Source organism: Callionymus lyra, chromosome 5, assembly GCF_982586985.1.
Source record: "Callionymus lyra chromosome 5, fCalLyr1.hap1.1, whole genome shotgun sequence".
NCBI classification, from domain to species: domain Eukaryota; kingdom Metazoa; phylum Chordata; class Actinopteri; order Syngnathiformes; family Callionymidae; genus Callionymus; species Callionymus lyra.
Window position 1 is genome coordinate 31,154,184 of NC_141822.1, and position 20,370 is coordinate 31,174,553.

The window sequence follows — 20,370 nt, forward strand, 5'->3', positions numbered from 1 at the left end:
GAGATCCGTCTCCACAGGCTGATAAAAGACCTTCATGCAAATGCTCTCGGAAGTGGAAGCAGTCCGAGCTCGGCTTTGTTCCTTTTGTAACATGTGACTGATGATCTGCTGTTGGTTACAGCCTCGACTTCATTTGATACACGGACGAGTCGTTTTCAGATCACAGATAAGATGATCCACGCATTAACACAAAAAATATTTCCACCCAAAATATAATTCTTCCGGGAGATTATTGATGTGCAAAAATAGTCGTTTTATATCATTAAGAGGCGAGTTTAGGATCAATAATTTCTTCCAGAGGTGCAACAGAATTCCATTATTCAAATGACTTTGCTTTTCTGATCAAAAACATCTCGACTGAAGTGAGAAAGTTTTGCTTCAAAGAATTCCTCACGATACTTCTGCGACTTGTTGACATTCCTTCTCAAATAATAACGAGGAGAACAAGAAAGGCTAATAAAGATTCTTAAAAGCAAAATAGTTAAGTTTGCTACCATTTCTTTTGAAAAATCAAGAGTTTGGCAACAGTTTTTTTGTTTTATATGTCGTTTCTTATCTAGTTTTTTTTTAGAGGTGTGCTTGTTTTTGTTGTTAAAAGTCTTTTTTCTTGTTTTTCATGATCTGATCTGGTCAGATTATATTTGTAATTTTTTTGTTTATCATTTTTGTCCACATTTCTTGTTTTAAATATTGATTCCTTTGTGTGTTTTTCTAGAAACAAATTAAACTTTCATATAAAGCAAATACAAATAGGAACAGCACTTGTCAAAGAGTTATTAAAGGTAACAAATTAAATTATAGCCAGACTTTACTATTAAGTTAACTCAGAAGAAACAAATTGAACTCAAACTGTCTCTTACAGCAGAGTTCTAAGGCACTAAAATCAAATTTTACCCTTTAACAAAGTCTTTTAATTCTTCTGATAAATTAAATGTATTTTTCTCAAAATAGTGTGTATGGTGATGCCATTTCTAGAATGGACCAAATATAATTGCAAATAGTAAATAGAAAAAACTAAAAAACTGGAACTATACTGTCAAACCCAGTGTTTTAAAAGGTATCTACCAAGTACTTTGTCACATGACCAGGAATAGTTGTTTATCCCCCAAAAAATGGAATTTAACTCTAAAGGTCAACATAAATAAACCAATTTACTGGTATTATTGGTTTATAGGTGGCGCTGTCTTTTTGGCTGTATAGTATATTTATTCTTTATAGTTTTTTACCCTTTGCTTAAAAAGACAATTCCATTTTCAACACTTTAAAAAACTTTCTGTGTAATATTAGAGTGACAGATATTTTAAATAGATCCTTGCAGAAGTACTTTTTGTCCAGTTGTAGTGACATAATTCTTACACAGTTTTAACGTCACAGCGAGAGGTTTTTTCATGGAGAGAATTTATAGACGCTTGAGGGAGCAGAATAATGATAAACTGATTAGCGCCTACTGAATGCTGCAGCAACTTATGATTTCTTATTTTTAACCTTGTGAGAACCAAATGGAGCACAAACAATCAGATTTCTGAAAGCATGAATTCTGATGACACGTCATCCACTGGAACATAGTTTTCCACAGTTTGCGGGTCAACAATGTGTGTCTTCGTCTTCCTAATGTGGTTATGGTGTGTCAGACAGTTGTTGAGAGGTGATCTCTGCTTACCTGAGCGACACGGGCTGCAGGCCAGACATCTGTTCATGCCGTTGGGGTGTTCAGTGTAAGTCTGGCCTTGTTCACATGAGAGACACGTTCCCAGCTCCAGGTCTCTCTCGCAAGCCTTGTGCACATACGTTCCTGCAATTTCAACCAGACATTGGATTAGGGTTGCTTCTGTATCCAAGAAAAGAATACAATCTTTTGGTCGTATAATGCTCTATAAATCTAACTTATTGTCAACATCTCACCAACATTACAGTCTTACATCAAGAGGTCAGTGCTGTCAAGGTCTTTTCCCACAAAACTAGGACATTGTTTTGTTTCCAGTCTTCCAGGATGTGACACATTTCCACCCATATCTCATCCCCGAGTCAGTGAGACAGGAGCCGACAGACAGACAGGCAGCAGCAGGACACGGTCTCCCAGCGTTAGCTAGTTCGTGCCACCAGACGACACCACTTGATGATCATGGGTCTTGAGAGGAAAATCAACTCCAGGATATTCTTTATTTCTTGCCATTTTTATCTTCTGTGGCACATGAATTACTCGCCATGTTTTCCACACTGAGGCAGTAGATATGCTTTTTACAAAATTCAAATGAATCAGCGGAGTTATGAAAACAAGATCAGGTCCAAACTTAAAGTTTGTAGTACAGAATAATATTTACCCAAAACACTTTTTAAGTAATCTGAAGCAGGTGCTCACAAGGATGAAGAGATCAATGATCTTAAAATAAAAATATTATTGGAAATTATATTAAATCGTCAATAAAAACAATATCTAAATTTAATGTATAAAAAAAAGAAAATCAATAGATTAATTTGTACATTCATATCATTAGAATTAATAATTAAAAATAGCACAGAAAACTAGAATGTTAAAAATATCATAAAAATGTTATAGGGGAATACATGGCAATTCATTCAATTTTTTTATTTACATTAGCATTCATTTTCTAAGCCAAGAACATAATATTAATTTTAACTTATAAATCAAAAACTTGACGTCATCCCTTTTGTCTTCTCAAAGCAAGTGCGCTTAAAAGTTAAAGAGGAAGTTTTTATAGTAAAACATTGTATTTTTAACTGGTATGATACCCGAGATATCAGTTCCTAAACACTTAGTCAACCTTGACTAACACACTTGAGGACAATTCCCTCGATGAACAAGATGTAACAACCAAAGAATGAAGTTGTTTTCTAAAGCCCAGCGCCAGGTCACGTATGTAAACATATTCTGCCAGACTATTTATGGCTACAAGAAAGTGACAAGTGCTACGAGGACGCTTCGACGACCCCTGCTGACATGATCAGTCTGAGTATTAGGTTTGTGATCTGCCTCGTGTGTGGACAAATCTACCATCAGTACATTCATGTGTTGGTGGCTGAACCACTTCTTTTGATACTTTGATACTCTTTATGTTGGTTTAAATGGGAAAGTTGACTCGGTTTCAGAAACAATTAATTTTATAAACCTTGATTGTACTCAGTTCAAAACATATAAATACTATCAAGAAAATAGTATTTTTATCTACAAGTGACCATACTTTGGCTACTTTACTTTATGAATCCCAGCTACATGGGGCGAGAGACGAGAGACACCCTGGAGAGGCTTCCAATATAAAGAGAACAATTTGTACTGGGATAAGAGCAAAAAGATATTTATTGACTGAAGCAGATATTTAATTTTACTTTCTCTGATTTATACAACCTTTTTTCCATTTCCAAAATGGTTTAAATTGCATTCTAATGATGAAAACCACAACAAACACAGTCTCTAACGTCATCAATAGCTTTGCAGCTTAAATGTGTTTTTGAAAATGATAAATTGATGAACAAAGAGTTCCAGTTCTCAGAACTTTAAACGAACAAATCTGCAGATAGTTTAATTAAATGATTGAATCAGTTAGTTATTAAATTTCAGCCAAACATGTCGGAGCTAAAAGTAGCAGCGGGAATTAAGTTTCATAACTGAAGACTTAAAATAAATACTTAGTTGCAGTAGTTGTTTTAGGTGGCTCTACATTCTTTCCAGACGTTACAGGACATTAGCAGACCTTCTTTTTTTCAAGGTACGGTAATGGGTTTCACATTTGGCTTCACAGTAAGTGCCACGCAGAACGTGGCTGCGAGACCTGAAGGTTTCCAGGAGACAAAGCTCGCTGTTGTTCCACATTTGGAAGCGTCGGTGACGCTCCAGCCACGTTGATGTGTGTCATGAACTCACCGGCCTGGCAGTTGAGGCAGCAGAGCCCCTGATGCGAGTACTGCTCGTTCTCCACGCAGGTCTTGTGCCGCCGCAGCGTGGCGTTCCTGTAGTCGTCCCCGGACCACTGGGCTGCTGGTGGCTCGGCCGCCCGACAGACCACACTCGTAAGAAGCACGGCTGCCAAAACCTTCGGAGAAGAGAGACCAGACATTATTTTTCGGAGGCGACTTTAACTCGTTAAGTGAAGGACCGTAACCAGGAGGGTCTGCCCTCATAGGAAACCTTGTGTGAGCAATCTGGTAGATAATTTAAACCATCTGACCTGAGCATCTGCCCTGGGAAGCCAATTAAAGCAGCTGGTCTGGACGCAGCTTACATAGGAGTCACACCAAATTAATTATTTAATCATCTGCTTTTCCAGTTTTGAAGTCATTATAACAACGATGGGTTTCCAAGGACTCTGAGGGGGTGTGAGGCTTGTCATGCTTGTTTTAGTTTACAATACATCCTGAAGAGATGTGGCTCCACTTCATCCACACTTTCACCTGCGCTCGTTTCCCAGCGATACACTTAAACTCTCGACCGACACACTCACGGATACACTTGAAGCCGTGTTTGCAACATCTGCACACTCGAGTGCAACTCAAGATACACTTTAATGTCAGCAATAAAGTCCTCTTCATTTGCACCATCGTTTATCACATTATTGAACTCTCCACATCCATCAATCGATCAATATACTTTATGGATCTCCATTGAGAAATCTCAGAGAAATTCAACTCTATATGCCTCACTTGACTCACACCTGTCCACTCATTAGACTCATTTACTACCTGTTCATGCATGCGTTTTACCCCGTTTACCTTTCATACCCTCTTTTTAAATGAGCCTTCATTTCCCCACATAAACGGTCATTAAAAACACATCCACCACTTCGCCTCCCACACCGACTTCCCCTTCAGCCACATTAAATAGCCCGCTCGCCACATTATTAAACCCATTAGCTCGTCTGCCCTCTCGTGTCACTCATTTGTTCTCTCCTACACTACAACCACGCTTCACCTCAAACCGTTGGTCCCTTGTTTGCCACATTCAACCTCTGACTTGGCACCAGAATGAAGTACCCGTTGAGCCGGGCCCCCCGCCCCCCTCTCTTAAGCCACCTCCACGCCCTCATTTGCTACCTTTGTACTCTTCTGCCAAAGTCACCCACCTTCTCCTGAATACACTTTAGCCATTATTTTCTTCTTCACACACACATCTGCCCTTTTCAGTGACGCACATGTACCAGTATCTGCAACAATACATTTCTTTTTGTTGCATTTGCTCCTTGTTTTTCGGATTTGCACACTCCTTTGCCACATTCACCCTTTTATTTTCCACACAATATGCACCTTTGCTCCCTTTGGCACCAAAATCTCTCTTTTTTTTGGATCATATTACACTACTAAATAGCCAAAATGTTAGTTTTCCATACTTGTATGCATGTTTTAACCAAGCCCCATACATGGAACCTGGTCTCTGATATCAGGAAATTAGATTCAGTATGCATGTGACAGACATTTACATTTTTCTTCTACAGGGCTACCTAGATAATCCAGTTTACAGCTGGACTAAGCCTGCATGTAACCGTTGTAGCCTGGTGCAATAAAAGTGGTGAAAGTGATTTAGCGGTTCCAGGAAATGGCATTAACATCATAAGACTGTTTGGAAGAAAGTTAGCCGTGTGGCTGACTAGCAATAGATGATGTTTCTTAGTAAATCAAAGACAACAGACAATGATGAACCTTCCAGAGTTGAATGGACGAACTCAAGTCATTCTTATGCGATTGTTGGTGAAATACTTGACTAAAAGGAGAGTTAGTCAGCTGACAAATGAGATTTCTATTATGAAAATATAATGAGAAACTATTGTTGGAAGAGGTATGGTCGATTTCGACTGCAGAAATAGGAGTTAAAAATCACAAATGTATACCCGGAAGTAGCCCACTTTCTCACCTGTATGAAACATAAGACGGAAGTCGGACCAACAGGTTAAACCAAGCTCTCGATAAGTCAGACTGTTCCGTGCATGTAAGCGTAGTTGCAGCACGGCTACAGGATACTACAGCCTGAAGCAACACCAATGAGGATTCATTTCAGAAGCTTCTCCGCAGAGAAAAGTCAAACCTTTGATCAATGAAACAAAATGGATTTTCTTGTATCGCAATTACTTTTTATTAATTTAAAAAGACCTTCTCCGGAGTCCTCGCCCTCCAACATGAGCACTTTGCCCGTATCGAATCCAAATTCAGAAAGCCATTCATGCGGGAGATAATACCGGAGTTGTGTAGGTGGGGTGCAGAGAAGAATACGGCCAAACACTTTAGTGTGGCCCAGAGGCACTGGTGTTTATTCACACGCTTTTCAGCATGTCAATATGAGAAGGTCCCATTCATCGGCAAACAACACACTTTAGTGGCTCTACTTCAAATGACCCACATTCTTAAACCCCGGCCCTTTGAATGCCGTGACATGCGACACCGCCATGAAGCACCCCAACTGCAACATGACACCTTCGTGGGTAAACGAGAGGCCTAGATTTGAAGGCTTTCTTCCCGTTGTCTCCCATCCCCCTGGACCGGGAGAGAATAGAACAGGTTAGGGTGGAGCAGGCCGAGTTGAGGATTCAAAGTGAGAAATCGTAGACTGCGAGTGGAAGATGGGTGATCTGTGGGGAATACGTGCTGAAAAAAGACAAGTGTGGGAGAGTCCAAGAGCATTCAGCGCTGAACAGAGCCACCATGGTGGAATTGAAGGACCGGCCACAGCGGCCCCGCTGACTCCTGACTCCGAACTGTGTCTCTGGAGGGCGGCCATGCCTTGTTGTTCTGAAGAACTTTGCCCCCCCGCCCCCCTCTCTCTCTTGTGCTCTCCCACTTCTTCCTTTCCTGCTTGCTCACGTCAGACTTTCCAGTGACATGGAGGGGCAGACAGCCGGCAGAGCAGTCACAATCGCACCATTTACATCTAGACCAATATTCTGGAGAGGCAGACGAGGGTGGGAGATAAAACGAGGGGGGAGGCGGAGAGGGAGGATTCACGGCTTGTGTGACAAGGGGTGAGTCTTTAGACCTGAATACACTTATGTGCATAACTGCAGGGGGGTCAGGAGGTCAACAACAGATGTGGACTTTTTTTGCTAGCACAGTGTTGTCCTGATTTCTTTGGGAATCAAGCTAGCGATGGCACATGAGATTCTCTAGTGTTTTGTGTAGTTCAAATAGTCTGCAAGACAAGAGGATCTTTTCTGATGAGTACAAGGTCAACATTGTATCTTTTAGGAAAAGTACCCTTTCTGCAAAGTAAGGGTGCAAGAAAGGTTGAGGGCTAAAATCTAAATGTGCACAAGTCCTAACATACTGTAGATTCTAACATTGGGAAATGTGGCAGCACAAAAACAATAATAAAAAAAATCTGCAATAATACCACAATAGTGAGTCATCAGCCAAATGCTCAACTGATGCGGCAAGATTTTTCTAATGCAACTTCTCGATTGAGCAAGCAGGTTACAAACTGAATTGCTATCTTGTCCTAACAAAACTGAACGGTTGATGTGGTGCCTTACTTTTCCTGTGGCTCATAAGTGTTGACATCACTTACACATGTGATGTATCCATCTAGCTTTAATGCCAACTCAGCGGCTGTATTCATTTCAATTTACTTGCCAGCAGGTTTTAGTGTCATCATTTTTAAAATTCAAAAATAGTGACACAAGATGGCTGCATTGTTCAGATGGATAAACATGTTCCGAGGGCTCACCTAAGCACATCGTTGACAGGTGGCCCAGCTTTAGTGCCGACAACCTAAAATTGCTTCTATATCAAACATGATCGTGTGTCTTAGGTGCTAGCATAGTCTGGAAGTCAAAGGTTTGTTTCAGGTCATGTCGCCCAAATTCTTTGCTCTTCACACTACATTTATTTTGGTGGTTGTATGGTAGACGGGACTGTGTGTCTCTACAGGAAAGGAGGTGAGCACGACAACTTGGTATTATTTTGGGGCTTAAATTGTGTGCACTTTATTGATCCCTTCATTTACAACAATATACTTATTTTCAGGGATGATGGCCTAGTTTTATAAAATCCTCTGAATGTCAGTTTGTTTGTTTATTTAGTTTTAGTAGCGTGTACTTTATCTTGTATTTACAGTTAATACAATGAAACATTCTCACCCGTCCATCTTCATCGAGGCTTTTATTGTCGTAACACGACTTATGAAGCTACTATGTATTGTCTTATTACTCATTATGCATCCTAAGGTTTTATGCCACTACATGCCTGTAGTAAACTCTGCTACAAAAATAAAATAAAAGTTAAACAGAATGACATGTCTTTTTTTAAATTTAGTGTCGAGCTATTATTTAAATTTTGTTGCGTTACCCATAATAAGAGAAATTATTCTGAGCAAAAGGCAGACTAAACATTGAAACATTTTTATTAGTATTTTGTGGCCATGATTCACTTTTGTTTTTATCATTCCATGTCCTGGGCCTCTGAAATATGTAATCCTTCAACAGTAAACAAACATTCAACCGCCTGAAACATCGTTTGTGGTGTTTCTCGAGCACAAAAGCAAACCAGGGCCTTCAAAAGTCATGTTCAGGCTCTCTCTGCTGTCCGACTACAGCAATTAACATCAGAAGTAAACGCTCCGCAGCCACATTGTGGCTTCCTTCTACCTCCACGGCTGACTGAGGTCAGAGACCAGTCTGACCGTAAACCTCAGTGCACAACTCTCCAAACCCACATCTGCTGGAACCCCTCCAGAAAGCCTTGAGTTGAAGTGGTCGAGTCCACTTCAGAGTCTGCACGAGGAGCGCTCAGATAATTTGCTGTGAAGGCTGCTGTTGTGCTCTGGTTCGATACTTGTGTTAAACTAATAAAAGCCAATAAATTCCGGACGGCTCTTTTGTTTATCTTGCAACAGTAGCTCGCCTCCGCTTCCTCTCAAAAACACTGCTGGCTTCTTCCAAAATTGCCTCGGCACAAACGGAACTCATGCCATGTACACTGAGCGCACATTTGTGAGTGAATGACAGGACATCCTTTCAGTTGACCGGGTTATCAATGGACCATTAAGAGGGCAGCCTGAACTCTGACCTCCCGGGGGAATCGCGCTGAGGGCTATTATTAAAGAATTGACTTAAGTTCATACTAGTGATGTTTTTAATCAGCAAATAAACATACAACCTGCATCTTACAGTGATGCTTAGTGACTCATTTAGATCATCAAAACCAAACAGCAGGAACTAGAAATGTTGGTTTGAGAGATTCTTTTAACACTAACCTGTCACACCTTGATTGTTACCAATACGTTTTGTTTTCATTTTGGTCACAATACTGTAATCTGATCATTTTTGTGACTCAGTAAAAAGGATTTCTCAGTCAACTGTCATTTGTGCCACCCTAATACTCATGTAGCCAGCATGGTAGCATAGTTCTTGTCTTGGTCCAAGTACTATTTCCCAGATAAAAAATAAAAAAAATGCTGTATGCTTTGAATTTATACATAATAGTTTTGAGGTACAGGAGGTGTAATGGATTTCACATGATCAAACTATCAATTAGCATTGATGCTAGCATTCTATGGTAGCTCTTTGAGCCGATTGCATGCATTAGCTTGCATTTGATTCCAAGATTTCTAAGAATTTCTCAGGGTTTGCATTGAGCTGCGGCTGGAGCGTAACTTGACGCTGCGCTCCATCGTGAGTCTTTGGAACAGATGGCTGTTTTTTTATGACCTTAGAAAAGTTCACTTTCAAATATAATTTTACCTCTCATTTTATTAGCAAGACAAGTTTTATGTTGCACTAATACAAATATTTGGCATGTCCACGAAAACACCACATGACTTTCTTGATTTTATATCTGTACAAAACCAATTAAGAGACCTGGAGTCACCACTTTGCCGTTAACACAATCAGAGTTGCGTGCAACCTTCCACTGGCAGTAATTCACGGATCAAGCGCGGCGTTCGAGATGATTAATAGTCTGCAGCTGGAAGATCGTCGGCGACTAACCAGCAGACGACGACTTTATTTCTGTGTCACGTTGTGGCCATTTTAACAAGAACTGCAGCACATGACTGACTGCAGGACTCAAGGATCACATTTTGTCACGGATTTGGAGCAAAGACGACTGACGGCAGAATGTTTACTCGCGTCTTCTCCTTCGACCTTGAAACAGTCGAGTCTTTATCAGACTCGGTTTCCTCCCACCAGGACGGGAAGACGCTCTCCTGCTTTCGGCTGCCAAGTTCACGCTAATTAAACTTTAAAGCAAAATCAGTGAGTTGCACAACAGACGAGATTTTCCTCGTCTGAACTTATGCGGGACAAACGTTTGATTCTTCTCTTGTCTGCATCAAGTAAATATTTATGATCGTAATCCTTTGTGGAACTTTGTCTGTACATTTGACCCGTTTCCAATGTTTATATTTGATGTTTGTGGTTAGACTGGCAAAATTACTTTTCTAGACAGTCATTCATCATAGTTTGAGCGATCTTTATACTGCCAAGTTATCCCAAAACAACCTTTATTTACCCTTTTTTACATTCATTTTTAATACATTTGGATAGTTAATGTATCATTTGACTGTAACTGTCGTATTTTTTATTAATTTATTTTAAAAAGCTTCTTTTTGTAAAACAATTTATTTCTTATGATTTAGATCTAAAAGCTTAAGATGAATTTAAAACTAATTCATCATTAACAGTATAACATATTCCTAATTTAGAGGTTTTCTTAATTTAATTTGGTTGTAGAAAATCTTGTTAACTTTGATGTGCTCAAATTAAATTTGTACTTGGTTATGTAATATAATTGATATGGTATTTAAATAGTTGTTTGATTATAAATTAAGTTATAATAATAATTAATAAATTCAGCTTGTTTTCCATGTCGTTTGTATGTCGAATAAAAAAAAACAACTTAATTTTTAGTTTTCCATATGATCTTTACTAAATGATCCTTTTATCTCATCACATTATTTTCTTAATTAACTTATTTTTGGAGATATTTTTGGCATATTATTTTTGTATCTTTTTGATTTGATTTTACAGATTTACGAAAATGCATGGCGGAGAGCCGTAGAAAAATATTTGAAAACAATATAGCATAAAAAAAATTGAGTGAGTGGGGAGTGGGAGAAGAAAAGGGTGTCAGTGTCAGTCCAGGAGGATTATGGTTTGTAAAATTGCTAAAAGGAGCTAAAATTCTGGAAATCATCCTTGTTTTAATATGTATTAAATCTGGTGTAAATGTAATAATAAATTGGGCGTATTTTATTTTTTCTTTCCCCCTTTCTGCCCCTTCACATAAACAAAATGAGCTGAAATTCTGGATTTCTTGCTCACAAATGTATGTCATTTATACAGAAACTGGATATATATGAATTTAACTGGGTGTTCTGCCCCCCTTGTGCCTCTTTTTCTCTTGCCCTCCGCCCTAAGACCTCCGCAGAGAGGTCAGAAGTCTAAGTGCTAATTGTCAAGCCATTTGTCATTGTCAAAGTTGGACCAACTTCAATATTTCTTCCTTCCGTTCTAAAGTTGTGGGAGATGACCTCACCACTCTACCGAGAACTAGTAGAAGTCCTGGTGAGGTAAAAGTGAGCAGAAGTGTAAAAACATGGTTGAGAGCAGTGAGAGCGTGTGAAAAACAGGGGCCCCCTCCTCTCAGGGCGAGCAGGAAGCTGGAGACAATACCGAGGCTTCATGCAGGGTTCACAACTGTTCCCCTCGTAGCCGGCTGCCCTGGAGCAGCCGCTGCAGCCGTCGAAGCCGCGACACATCCGCCCGCAGGATATTTATAACTCAGGAAAGCAGCAGCTCCCCAACACGCATTCTTGGCTTTCCTCGGAAGGTACACAACTGCACCCGACCGCTCCGGCTCGAGAGCAACCGTCTCCGCGATGACGACAGCCTTAATGAACTTCCTGACGAGGTGGAGAACCGACCGACACAAACGCTGCATTGTTGTGATGTGTGAAGGAGCGAAGGCTGCAGGAAGGTTCAAGTGTGGAGAACAGGTGCAGCCCGAGGCGGCATGTAGCTCTTAGCGGTCCTTCTTCTGACGTCAAGAGCTTCACAGACACACTTCACCGTGAGACTTCACAGCGACACACACCACCTCCGACTGAAATGCTTTCATGGCGTGTTGAGGCTGACATTTAACTTTTGCCACAAAGTTTCTTTCACTTCAACCTTATTTATTATTTTTTCATGTTTTTCCTAAGCCACACTTTGTCAGGTTTAGTTGCCCAATAAGCTCTTTAAAAGGTCAGCGAGAAAGAAAGAGTTTAAAAAAGGACTTCACCAAGTTCTGATTAAAGGTCATCAGAAAGTAATAGTAAAAAGTACAAAACAAAGTTTATCATGATCAGTTTTAACTTGACTATTTTTATGTTGTTTTCACATACGCTCTCTCTTATGATCCTCTAAGATGAGGAAACATTTTGATTTAACTGAGTTAATTATAAAAATTCACTAGCCGTCTCAGGATTTGGGTCAAAAATAGTCAATTAATATTCAGTTATCGATCACAAATCATGTACAGAAGGATGCATATAAAATTAAAAAATAATGATTATTTAAGATGTTCATTAAAAAAAGTGACTATGGACCATGATGTTTGCTGATGATATAGGGATTTGTAGTATTGGCAAATAAAGCCAGAAAGAATACATGAGTGTAAATGAGAAGAAGATGGAGGATGACCAAAGATGTTTGGGGCGATCATCTAGTGCAGGGGTCACTAACATGTAGCCCATGGGCACCATGGTGCCACCTCAAGGGTCATGCAGCCAAAACCAAATCCTTCCCATGTGTCCTGGGCCTGTCCCAGGACCCCCTCCTTGTTTAACAAGTCAGGGAGACAAGATGTCCAAACCACCTCTGGTTCTACCAGATGGTACCAGACCAGTCATACAATTATAAAAATCTGAATTATCTTTCTTCAGCGCAGTGAGGTACTTGCTGTTCAGTCTTGACTTTGTACCACATTAAAACTTCCTGTTGTTTGAACAGCAAGTGAGGCGAAACATCTTGGCTGTGACTCACGACAGCGAATCCAATGCTGCTCTTTGTACTTTACAGAGATCTGTGTAAACACATCAGAGTGGAAAAATGTGGGATATTCGTCTGGCGTGGCCGACCGACAGGACATAAGTGGCCGTCGGCAGCTGGAATTCACGGCTTTGTAAACACAAATCCATCGGCGCTCAGACGTTAGTTCTCCTCTCTACACTTTTATTGTACACATCTCTCAGCGCAGGTGACGGCCAGGTCAAGATAGTTACTCTCCCACATTTCTCTTCTGGCCGTTATAACCTGCCCACACCGAAATATACTGTCGTGTAGTCCAATTGTTCCGTAGCAGGGATGAAGAAGTGTGAGACAGTGTCTTTTTTTGTGACAAAAAGAATGGGAGTATACCGTGGCATGTGTGTAGGGATGGTCGTGCATGTGTATATGTTATTAGAGACACCATGAAGCACACCTGGGCAAAGAGTGGCCGAAGTTTGAGGGAAAGTACGTTTCGACAACTTAAATTTACTACTTAAGACTCTTTGTTTTACAAATTTATTCCGTTTTTATTTCATTATTTGATTGTCTTGTCCCTAAAAGAAATTTGAAAAAATGTTGTCTAATAAAAAGTTAACTTTGAACATATTTAAGCCTCAGGATATGTACTAAAAGAACACGAAAATCTCAATAAAAGATGTATAAAAGGAAATCATCAAAAATCATGGCGCAATCGAATCTCGTCAATGTCAAGTCATCATAAAAATATTCTTGCATGACTTGATAATTTTTTTCTTCTCTTTCGCCTCGTAATTGACATGCTGAGGCTCTTCTATTCTTCCGTCTTCTAGCTTCTAGCTTCAGTTTATAGGAAAGTAAAGTGTCCATCCCTGCCCACAATTCCCACTTATTAATAAAGTTGATTCATCGTTACGTCTATTGATTAATAATTCTGGTGTTGGAGTTTGTTAATAGTGGTGCAATTGTAGTACTTGTGGTAGGTTTTGGTTGTCGAGTGTAAAGGTTTAGATGGTAGCTGGTAAAATAAATAGCTGTTACATAAGCTTGTAGTAGTAGTTTTAAATTATACATTTACAAAGCACTGATGTGTAGTAGAATTTCAGGAATTTAAGTTGCAATAGAGTAGGTACGGTGGTCCAGTTAAACCGCTTTGGTCGCAACACTTGTTATTGTAAGAAAATAATATGTTCGGACACATTGTGTGTTACAACAAAACTACAAACATATCTTCAATCTGGGATCATTTCAATCTCAGTGTCGACTTCTGAGGCTCCGTTTGTTTTACAGCTGTGATTTAAAGGTCTCACAGCCCCGCGATGATAAAGAGTTATAGTTACGAGCTCAGTGCACAGCCGGACCCAGAAGAGATGAATAAAAATCGACATAAAGATAATCTGGTCTGCTTTAGCAACGATCTGTTCTTGATCTCAACAATCACACAAAGGCTCTCTTGCCAGAGTGGGAGGGCGCTCGTGTTTGCATTCTGTGAATACAAAGGAAATCAATTTAACTTTTTTGTGAGAAAGGAAGGACACACAGCTGTGACACAATTAAAAAAAAAAGCAGCTGGAGTGTGATCCCACAGATCGTGTTCACATTAAACCATTAAACATGGAATGAAGTCACTGATAATGTGTCAGGTTGTTTTCCTGGATTATCTTTAGTTAAACTTTATTCATGGCCAAAAGATTGCTGAAGACTGTATCATTCTTCAGAAACTCAAGTGGACCCACAACTTTCACACAGTTTCCCTGAACACGTGAGAACACAAACTAATCAGGCTTTAGCCCTGGACTTCAGTCCCGTTTGGGGAGCAGGATTTTGAGTCAGACTTCTTAAGTTGATATTTTGCCCAGGAAACCTGGAAATTACCTTTCACACAAAAACAATTTTGAGCAGGAAAAAATATAGTGTAATCTGTAGTTTGAAAGCTTTGACAGAGAATATTTTTTACCAAACAATCACAGCTGGTTGTGATGACAAAAAACAGATCATAGTTTCATTGACAATTCAAGACAAAGTTGATAATACTACAATGATGCTAACAATCATTTCCTTTTTGGAAGTTTACTGTCACTTTAGATTAAGAAAGGTTTGAAGGTTTTTTACCTTCAGTCTCAGTTTGCTCAAACAGCTAGCAAACTGTGACTTTAAAAAACATACAATCAAATCACTATAAACAAAACTTTCATTGGCAATAGTGACCTGATGTGTGGTTTATTTTAATTGAACAGGACATTTGAAAGATGCTAAGCAAGATTGCTAGAGCTTTGAAAACTCATGAAAGCTGCTAAGCTAACACTGTGCTACCAACCTAGCAACGCAGGTCAATTTGAGTTCAGGGAACTTTGTTCTTGTCGGGAGACAATTCAAAATCTTGGTCATGGAAGTTGTTTTAATGATTTCATTGTATGCAGTGTCATGCACAATTAGTTCCTCAACTATACTAAATAGAATGGCACTGAGGCAGAGGTATGCACTGCCTCAGTGCCATTCTATTTAGTATAGTTAATGTTTGTAACAAATTGTGACTTTGTGACAGAAGTTCAGTCTCCCAGGTATGACTCAAAGCAGAACAACTTCTCCTCCACAGAAGCCAGTAGATGTTTCTATTTTCCTGTAAACTGGTTGGCTGGGTGTTTCATTGGTGTTCTCATAAAGTCTTGTTTGTGTTCAAGATCTGAATTGAACAAAACATCAAGCAAACTACAGCATCTGTTGTTGCCGTGTCCTCAGTAAAAGAGACGCTTCCCTTCAGAGTCTCGCTGGTGGGGGGAGAACCAGCCCGAGCGACACGCTCGCACACTAAATCTGCTCATGTGATAAGAACGGTCAGATGACTGGGGAGCACGTGGTGGCCGTGCACTCTCCATTAATCCCCATCAGAGGGAAGTAATCGACATACTTTTTTTTCTTTTAAATAAGTTGCTCGACCTGACATGGCCACGACAGTTCTTTGGGGAGCGTACAAGTGTTTTAACCGGGACCATATTTGCTGCACACATGTTTCGCCGCCGACAGAAGCAGAGGAACACGGAGGAGCATCAGGGACACAAGCGTCCATTGAGCAGCAGACATCTTGAGTCCCGAGGCACAGCCGGAGAGACTCCTTGTTCAAAGAGCAAGGATGAAATTGTAATGTTTTCTCTCGCCGTGAAAACATGATGCGGTTAGAGTTCACAGCATCTCCAGAGATGCTTTAAGGTGAAACACTGAAAGTTCAACGCACTCCTGACATGATGTGTAGTAGCTTTTGGTGTTAGTTAAACAAAATTCCTCCACCACATGACACCCCGACACGTCTGTCCGACCTCTGGTTAGTCTCAGCCGTTTGAAGAGACGTGGACGATCTGTGCGTAAACTTCTGTGCGTGCCTCAGCTGCTTTTTGTTTCTCTGACAGTCAAATCACGGTTCAAAGGAGAAGATTCTGCTTTTCCTTTTCTTTTTTAATTGGAGACATTTTATTAAATTTCTAGGTCCTTTTTACTTTGATTTAGTCTACTAGAAGTTTTTTATTTTGAGTCACTATTGACAAAAAAAATTGTCGATTCATTTGAGTTGATACATTTAGTAAAAACAATAATTTCAACAACTTTTAGCAATAAAGATGTTTGGACACTGACTTTACAAAATAAATACACTGGTCAAAATACATTTAAAAACAAAATTACATTTCTATATGATACAGATTATTCGTTTTTGGAAGTACTTACTGAGAAGTTTTAGGACTAACATATATATATGTTTAATTCAGAGACTGATCCATTAACAGAGGTCTAACCACACCTTTCTTTTGAGACTTCTTCAGCTCTTTGTCTGGCAGGTCGTAGGTGGAGTCGCCTCCCTGTTAGATTACTAAGACTTTATTGCTCAATCCAAATACACCTGGATTCTTCCGTGGCAACGTCATTTAAGGGCAGCAACTCATCACAGATTTGGTAAGAGCTCCCTAAATTAAATTATTATTTTAACTTAATATTAATTTATAAAATAACCCAAGAATGCCCTCAGCGATATAACAAACTTTCTTTCTAATAATTAAACTTTTTACCTCAAATCTTTATCGACCGCATGAGTGAGTACAAACTTTCTCAGCAGAGATGTTTACGTTCAGCATTCTGGAACCAGCTCTGAACTCTAAACACTGGAGAGATAATAAATATCTGGAGCAGACGAGTGGTCAGAGCTTTAATTGTGCTCCAATGTTGCTGGATGACTTATTCCAAGGTTCGCTGTTAATCATTGAAGGTTGTTCACCCGAAACGTGGCGGCCAGGGAGAGTCTGCTCCTCTGATCTTGTGATGTTTGACACCCAGATTATCGGCTCCATTAATCTCTCGCTCCAGCGATGACTGCACTGCGCTGGTATGCGATATGGAAGCACCTGAACAGGTGGCGCTCACTGGGTGAGTCAGCACGTTTATAATTGTGGGAGGGAGAGTGAATCGCCGTGGCAACCAAAACAACAGCAACAGGTTCTTCTAGAAGGATCGAGGAAACTTTAGCACCTGATGTCGGCCGGCATTACAGTGAATTACATCATCCAGTTTGCCTTACGTGTGCCGCTGTTTATATCGCCGTCGCCAAGCAGAGACTTTTGAATTTCACTGGCGATGACTCGCAGAAACTTTCAACTTGGATACAGAGGTGGAGGGAGTTACACGTTACTTTAGTAAAAGAAAACCATGGTGGTCAAAGTAGAAAACTTCACGTGATCATCTGTTTGATACATCTTTCTTCATTTATAGATCAAGTTAACTATTTTAAGACCAAGTATCCAGTTTGACTAAAGTTATAAAGGTATTATTATTGAATTATATATTACATGTAGTATTGTGTATGTGTCGTAGCATTTAGAATAGAGAAAACACATGAGAACTCTAAAAGAGACATAAATCATCAAAGTAAAATGTGAATTTGAACTTCTTGACATATTTACAACAAACGGTCACTGCTGGATTTTTTTCCCCCACTTGTTGACAAGTCAGTGTCCAGATGTTTTTAGCTGATGTGGAAGGACTTGAAACATTCCTGTCGTGAAATGCAAATCAAAACTGTCTAAAGAACCAATTCACTAAAATAAACTGTCTTTCCAATTGAAAAAACACTAGATGACGTACTAGAAATTTGTTTTACAACAGCCCTCTCTGTGATCCTATCACTGCATCTGCACATTTTTCCTATCATTTCATTCTCGTTTTGATATACACTGTATATGATTTTTTCCCAAAGGTATATACGTTTCAGGAGTTATTTAAAAAAACAAACATATTTAGGACCATGTGTCCCCTTTTCTTCTGTGATGAGTTCACTTTGTTCATTCCCCTGTTTAATGAACAATAAAGTTTTGTGTCAACAGTAAACTTTTCCAGGCAAATCAACATGTTTTGAATCGTTTGATGGAGTGAGTGTTCTAAGGAGCCGCTGACACCCTGTCACAGCCAGCATCCCCAGTGACAAAGACCGGCCCATTCTTGTCCCAAAATGTCCATCCTGCCCTTTTTTTTTCTCAGTGTCGTCCGCAGAGACGGACCATTTCCTGTGTGAACCCACACCCAGACACAAGCAACAACGATACAAATCTTGTGTACATAACAAACGGGCACGACAATTCTCCCAAGTAAACTGATGCCACTAATATCAGCAGATCTGTGTACAGTAGACAGGAAGTTTACTGGACAGCCAGGCACGTACACAATTCCAAAGGGTGTGTGTGTGTGAGACAGAGGGGGGTTGTGGGGATTAGAAAAAGGGGGTGAACAGGATAGGGGGGCGAAGTTTCCTCCTCCTCCCTCTGCAACAAGGGTGGCTGGCAAAGTTTCCAGAATGCACCGCGGTTTACAGAAGAGATAAACATTGACTTTGCCACCCGGAGACGTAAATCTGATGCAGGGATCGAAGACCCCCCGCCCGATGACAGACGGCAAAACAACAAACATCTGAGGCTCGAATCTGTCTCGTGATGACTGGTGCCCTTATCAAGCTGTAGCAGAAGTCTGATGGCGAGGTGCTGGACCTCATATCAACTTTGACAGACGCAGACCAGCACTGGTGTTTCAATATATTCTTACTTACGATATTAAAAGAAAAAGACACCATTGTTGAAAACATCCTTTAAAAATAACTTTTCAACGGTTATGAATTTTTAGAATTAAACTAAACTTAGCTCCACATCAAGTGTCCACACAGACAAACATGGAGTAATCTTATTTTGGTCAGTCTTGCTGAATACACGACTGACAATAGATAGAAAACTTGAATAATAACATGCAAACCCGTTAGCTAGCTAGCTACCTAGCTGGGATATCAAAAGAGTTGACAAGATCGAGAGTGGCCACAAGTTAAAACATTACTTTTGCCAGTATATGCTTTACTGATGATAAAGTTGGGACACCGGGTCGCAGAATATCTTCACTCTTGCCACAAGTGACCCTTAAGCATGGGGACCCCTCAGAGGTCAAACAAAACAGGAAGTTATCATTGTTTCCATAAAAGTTAAGTTAGTTCTCCTAACAGAAACAATAACGCTGGCACAAACCAAACAAGGCTAGCCTACTAACATCTGCTAGCATAAAACCAACCAGGCTAGTACCTTGCAATGCAGAAACTAGCTGATGAGTTAGCACGGGTATTAACCAATCAAATAACAGGATTGCAGCTTCTCACTAGCTAGCTGCGACAAGCGTCATAGCTAGCCCTCGATGAATGACAAAAAAAAAAACGTTTTGAGAACCTAGTTTGGGGGAAAATGTATTTTTTATCATGAGAAATATATATTTTAAGAGACCAACATGATAACTAACAGTTTAAAGTGTCTCATATGTCGTTTAACTTTTTAACTCCAAGCTAGCACTATTAGCGGAGCCTGGCGTGAGAGTTCTTCTTCACAGATAGACCCTAAAAAGAGCAGTGCCCCCGGCAAACTCTAGCGGACATAGGTAGCTTCATAGTTCGCCTAATGGGATAGCCAGATAACTCTGTTTTTTACATTGTAAACTTCAAGCACTGCAGGGATGTTAGCCTTTGTCTGCGGTTAGAGATTGTTAATGTTGACAAATCCCATGATGTTTGTTCAGGTCCCCCCCTGACAAACAATCCCCTGCAAATGCTTCTTTAATAACCCACAGTTGTGACACCTTGACTGAGCTGAGCTAGAGTCCACGTCCAGCTGGAAACACAGCGTCAGCCTCAACATTCAAGTTCCATTCAGCTTCATTAAAAGCGTTTACAGTGATGATCCCGGCGCTGGTGCCAGCCTCAGCTGGAAAAAACAACAGCAGCAGGAATGAAAAGACGTCTCTGTGAGAGGAGAGGAGGGATGGAAACAAACTGGTAAAAGTAGGTGAGAGTTCTGGCGCGACTGGAGTGGACACACGGTGGAGGGAGGAGGTCAGGTACTGAACATCCACAGAAAACAATGTG

General features: G+C 40.1%; 1 protein-coding gene across 1 annotated transcript in view; it reads right to left on the reverse strand.

The window, feature by feature from the left end:
- Positions 1-20,370, reverse strand: part of tnfrsfa (tumor necrosis factor receptor superfamily, member a) — a 30,217-nt gene that overhangs the window by 9,322 nt on the left and 525 nt on the right. Inside the window, exons 2-3 of the mRNA XM_087791956.1 lie at positions 3,881-4,049; positions 1,661-1,792 (exon numbers count right to left, since the gene is read on the reverse strand). Of these exons, the coding sequence (XP_087648082.1) occupies positions 1,661-1,792; positions 3,881-4,049 (301 nt within the window). The remainder of the gene's footprint in view (positions 1-1,660; positions 1,793-3,880; positions 4,050-20,370) is intronic.